The sequence below is a fragment of the Cetorhinus maximus genome, chromosome 7 (genome assembly GCF_964194155.1).
Source record: "Cetorhinus maximus chromosome 7, sCetMax3.hap1.1, whole genome shotgun sequence".
NCBI classification, from domain to species: Eukaryota; Metazoa; Chordata; class Chondrichthyes; order Lamniformes; family Cetorhinidae; genus Cetorhinus; species Cetorhinus maximus.
The window spans coordinates 66,530,934-66,536,933 of NC_135885.1; the positions used below are offsets into that span (position 1 = coordinate 66,530,934).

The 6,000-nt window shown below is 45.8% G+C and overlaps 1 protein-coding gene across 1 annotated transcript in view; it reads left to right on the forward strand.

Moving 5' to 3' along the window:
• Window positions 1–5,730, forward strand: part of LOC144683080 (AF4/FMR2 family member 2-like) — a 165,140-nt gene extending 159,410 nt beyond the window's left edge. Inside the window, exons 3-5 of the mRNA XM_078546107.1 lie at window positions 4,688–4,724; window positions 5,136–5,175; window positions 5,640–5,730. Coding sequence (XP_078402233.1) covers window positions 4,688–4,724; window positions 5,136–5,175; window positions 5,640–5,730 — 168 coding nt within the window. The remainder of the gene's footprint in view (window positions 1–4,687; window positions 4,725–5,135; window positions 5,176–5,639) is intronic.
• Window positions 5,731–6,000: the final 270 nt, after the last annotated feature.

A 6,000-nucleotide genomic window follows, 5' to 3' on the forward strand; every position in this document is an offset into this window, starting at 1 on the left:
GCGTGGAAGACATGGCCTTGAAACTGAGGAAGACTGTAGCACCCTGGTTAAGCGACACATCCTTTGAGCAACTTTTTGATGCCATGGAGGCCCACCGGGATGTCCTCTGCCCTTGCCCTAATGCAGGATGGGCAGCAACAACACTAACCCAGCTTGGGAGGCAGTGGCAGCAGTGGTCAGTGCCAACGCCCTTCAAAAGAGGACAGCCACCCAGTGCCGCAAGAAGATGAATGATGATCTCCCTTCTGCAAGGGTAAGTCACTCTTTTCATCTCTCAACTCACACTCACAAATCCATCACACATCCACAGGGCCTTCACTCACTGCCAGTTCAAGGGACATCACCTTTCGCTCTCTCACACACACCTTCATTGTCCTCATCCTGTCCATGGGACCATTCACCACCCACACAGGGCAAGCAACTTATCATCTGGCCTGGCAGGCATCCTGCTTACACTCTCTCCATCTCTATTCACGCAGGACAAGCTGGCACACAACAAGAGGGAGAGGTCGCAGACCGGTAGAGGAATGCTCAAAATCAAGGACCTCAGGGACTTTGAAAACACAGCCATCCAGCTGGCCGGCGATGATCGAGACCGGTCCTGTGCTGACGGTGAGGTCGGCGCTGCTCTACCAAGTGAGGGTCCAGCAGTGCAACATTAATCACACAACCATGCTGTGAGTGATGTGTCCTGTTTCACAGGCCACTGCCATGGACTAATTATCTCCCCTTGCTTTCGCAGGCACATCTGGGAAGCAGCCGACAGAGTCCATGACCCAGGGCCTCCAATCAAGCCTTGAAGAAACCACTGAAGAGGAATCTGAAGGCACCCTCCTTGAAGCCCCGTCACCATGCTCACCCACACCCTCCACCAGTGCAAAGACACACACCTCAGTGGGTCCTAGCTTTATAGTAGCCTCGGCATCACAATCTGCTGAGCGCTGAGCACATCGCACCGTCCGATCCACAGCAGACAGAGGCAGGGACTTCCCAGGTCCCCGGCACTCAGAGAATTGCTGGAGGCCAGGACATTGCTGAGTCCGAGTCAGATGACGAGCCTCTGGACGCGGTCATGTCACAGTTGCTGGAGCTGCAAAGGCAAGCTCGGGAACATCAGGAAGGGATGTCCGCTGCACTCCTCAGATTACAAGGCGCGATGGGGGAGTCTGTCCGTTATCACTCTGAGGTAATAGTGCCGGCATGTCAACGCACCAAGTCAACACTGGTAGGATGGCGGCCGCTATGGAGACCTTGGTCCAGGACATCGCTACTGCACTGCTGTGTGGGCTCAACTCCATCGCTGCTGCCATAGTTGACCCCCAACAGTGTGTACGCGAGAGGGATGCCGGGAAGCTTGATCTCACTTCAGCTACCCCTTCTCCTCAAGGAGTCAGCCTGGGGCCCCAGGGCACCCATAGGGAGGATGATCAACAGGTGCACACTCTGGGCCCATCCGTCCAAGTGATTCCCAGGGTGTCCGGCCCATCTGACTCCCCTCTTCCTGTGACCTCAGCAGCTCCAGCTCCACAGGCCAAGGAGGGTGAAACTGCCACACAGCAGGACCGCTCAGATATAAAACATTTACACACAAGATAAAGGCAGAACGCTCAATCCAGGGCCTCTTCCCTGTGCTCTGTGCAGCCTTCAGACCAAAGTGATGGTCCGGCCTCATACTTCCTGGACGCATTACTGATGCCTGCACCTCAGCAGTGCTTGTCATTGCTGCCAGAATGTAGTGGGTAGGCGCCACAGAGTTCCCTCATTCTCTCTGTGTGCTCTCAGCACCTTTAAGGAGGGGCTGGCCCCCATCTCTTCAGCATCTGTGACCAGTGACGTTGTGCTCCTGAAGGGCTCAATGTGCTGAAGCGGACAAAGGATCAGATGCTTCTAAAGTTTCATGGCTGCATCTCTATGATATGACTCTGATCACAGAGCACAAACGATCTGTCCTCGGCCAGACAGGAGTTAGGCATTCTCAGTAACTACGTCAAGATTTATGGAGTGTCCTCACTGCATGTCATTATCATCCTCCTGCAATCGAGTGACTATTAGTGTCTCCACCGCGTCTCCATGACAGGAGCATTCTCACAGAGGGTATTTGCACTGCCATAAGACAGACTGGAGTCAAAAGTTCACAGATGCAATGTGAAGATCTATTGGGACACCTCACTGCATGTTGTCATCATCTTCCACAAATCTAGCAGCTAATAGGGCCTCTTGAGTGCGCTTGCCTCATCTAGCCAGTGCAAGGGCCTCATCCCCATCATCGTCACCACTGAAGACCTCCCCACCCTCATCACCGTCAGCATGCTCCTCATCGGAGGAGATGTCCAGCTCCTCCATCTCATCCTCAGCAAAATCCTCTCCCTGTTGCAGCGCCTGGTTGTAAAGTGCGCAGCAGAAGATGATAATGTGTGACACCCTCTGTGGACTGTATTGCAGGGCTCCACCAGACCAATCCAGGCACTGGAACCTCATTTTCAACATCCCGATGGTCTGCTCCACCAAGTTGTGAGCTGCTGCATGAGCCTCATTATAGCGTCGCTCTGCTGCAGTCTGAGGCCGCCACACAGGTGTCATCAGCATCAGCCTCTATGGGTAGCCCTTGTCCCCGAGGAGACATCCCTGCAGCTTCTGTGGACCCTTGGAGACTCCAGGGACCTGTGACCGACTGAGGATGCGGGTGTCGTACACACTCCCTGGAAAAGGTATGCACACCTGCAGGATGTGCTTCTGGTGGTCGCACACCAGCTGCACATTTAGCAAATGGAACCCCTTACAGTTGATGTAGTTCAACATGTGTTTGACAGAGATCTGAGCGCCACGTGAGTGCAATCGATCACACCCTGCACCTGTGGGAAACCGAGATCTGGGCGAATCCAATCGCTCTTGCATCCTGGCTGTCCTGGTCCCGGGCGAAATGCATAAAGTTGTGTGCCCTCGCAAAGATGGTATCTGTGACCTCATGAATGTGGGTGGAGACTTGTGAAATCCCACAGAGGTCACCTGCGGAACCCTGAAAGGAGCCACTGGCGGAGAAATTGACTGCCGTGGTCACTTTCACGGCCACTGGCAGTGGATGCCCTCCATGTCTCCATGGCGCCAAATCCTGCAGCAGGTGGCAGGTGTGACCGCCCAGGTCCCTAGACCTTCGCAGTCTTCGGCAACACTGGTTCTTGGTCATCTGCAGGAATGAAAGGTAGTATCTATAGACCCTGGGTGTCACTAGGTGCTGGCCTGTGACAGTTCGCTGTGGCTCTGGGTGGCGCAGTTGGAAAGCGACACAGACAAAGAATTTCAACTTTTCAGCAGGCATAAAACTAGCATTGGATTTCCAAGGGGACAACTATGCTTGAGAAACCTCATAGAATTTTTTGGCAGCAACAGGCATAGTAGGTATGGGTGTAGCTTTCGAACAAAGAACAGGAAAAACTTCTTCACACAGAAAGCTATGAGACTGTGGAATTCATTTCATGGGTTAGTAGTTGAGTCAAAAGCTATACCAACATTCAAAATTAGATTGGTAGGTGGATGAAGGAAAAGGGATCTGGGCAGGCAAATGGAACGAGGACTGTTTGCTCCCCTGAGGGAGAATATTGGCAAGGAGCTCTGGGACCAGACGACCTATTTCCATGTTGTAACTTTTATGTTTTACTGTACATTAACATCCTTTTTGAATATGGGCTCCGCACTAGCCAGCTTACAATATTCTGTTACCTTCTCAGTTCCAACAGGGATAAAATTTAACATTTGGCAATAGGATAAACAGGCGATATCAGCTCACTCACAGTTATGGACCTCACACAAATTTCCCTTCCATTGATTTCACCATGTAGAGTTACTGATCCATTTGTTTCCTACTCCCTTGTTAGTTTACATGATTGCTGAACCTTTGTTAAGCAGTCAAGTATTGCCCTATTACCTTGTTACTAATTTAGACAGCCCTCGAATGAATCTGTGTTCCTTATTTTGAATCTTTGTTGTCCAATATTGATTGAAAGCTTCTAGAGGAGCTATAATGCTGGTGGACAAGGCCAAAGTTCAAACTTTGGAAAGGGCTGAGAATTAAGACATAAAAAAATTGAATTGACAAATGTAATCATGTTATGGGGAGATAGGCAATTTTTTGACTTTTTAAATTTAGTTTGAAACTTTATTGCGAACATTAGTTATTGAGGAAACGTGGCTGGTGATTTTTTTCCAAAAACATTTGAATAATCCGATGTAGTTCATCAATAAACTATGAAAAGCAAACACTGTTATGTCAATAGTGTAAAAAGAAATAAGGTAAGAGGGAGCTCGTGTGGAGAATCACCACCTGTTGGGTAGATTGTTTCTGTACTGTAAGTTCTATGTAATTCTACGTTACTTACATAAGGAAATGCTGTTATAAAATATTTACCTGTAATTTCAATGATGAATGTTGACGTAAAAACATTGCCAACATTTATGATAACTGGAAGTGATGTTTATAAACAGAAAGTGTGCATGTATGTAAAATTCTTGCTAAAAATATAGATATAAAAGGAATTCCGAGGGTGACAGGGCTACCTTTGATTAACATCTGTACTATTTTCTGGACATATTACAGAACACTTTACCTTTATGTGCTGTTTGGGGAAAAAACATTTTGTGTTGTGGCCCATATTTTCACCTTTTCTATAATACTGTATTGTTTTTGCTTCAGGACTGGCAGCATCTAGGCATTGGATGCAATCATCAAAGTGAGTATCTTATTCTATTCTTAATACAGTAGAAGCTCATTTAAACTTAATACAGAAACTGATCTACTAACTGTTGTATAATAAAATTAGTAAAGTTTAACTTTGATGATTTCAGTTTTCCATTCTTGTATCACTATGAAATAACAAACAAAATGCAATTCTATGCAAGAAAGGACCAAACATTTCATAAGTAACACTCATCTTTTAATCCAGGTATGTAAGAATAAAACCTCTCTGATATGTTCAGGTTCTGGTAGTATCCTTTTTGTGTATAAATAATTATCAAAGATTCTATAACCTCTGATACATTAACATTAATGAAGTTCTGTTTTTGGTTAAGTATTAATAAATTGATGTTTGTTAATGTTTTCACTGTTAGTGTTACATTTATTCTCAAATGCATTTCCTCAGCAGAACGATGTGATATTCATTTGGAGAAACTGCAGAAATTGTAAGTTTCATCAAGCTGCTGTTAGATCTTAAGCTGTGTAATTATTTTTACGTTAGAAATTAAAGTGAATGTTGGTCCAGGGGGAGTGTCTTCTGCTCAAAATTGCTTCCCTTATTCAGAATATTTGTCCATTACTGGAAATTTTTTCAATTTTTTCAGAACAGTTTTCTTGCCAGCTCCATCATTAGGGCGCTTCAATGATATGTGTCCACATAAATCTCAGAGCTGCTCCCCTGTGGTGAGGTGGGCTCAAACTAATTTGAAGCTGTTTCAGACCTATATACTCCCAGAAAAGTTCAACACGGGTAACAATGATGTTTGTTAATGTTAAAACAACTTCAGATAAGAGTACTATATTCTTTAATAAAAACGTTGAGTACTTTGAACAAATACTGACTCTAGACTTTCAATCCCTGCTAAATAATAGTCACATCATGATTATTTGCATTTTTTTCTTGTTTTAGTGATAAGCAAGGGAAAGCACAGGGATATAAGAGAAAGTTAATTTGTGATGAAATTGAAAATGGACTTCGCATGCACCAGAAGTGCACCTGACACCATATTTTCTTTGGCGGCTATTAATTGCCTGCCTGAAATATTGGTTGCAGGACCCAGAATCAGATATTCAAGTATAAATAAGCGAAGGTTGCACTATGCAGGCTCCACCTAATTGGACCACATCTTGAATAGTGTAACTGCTGTAACTGTAAAGGCACTTCAAAAAAGGCTTACAAAATTTTCAGGTTTTATTTTTGTAGGCTCAGGAGAAGCAGGAATTTTCCTCCTGGGTCTATGATGCCATGCTCAAAGCTGCACCGGTCATCA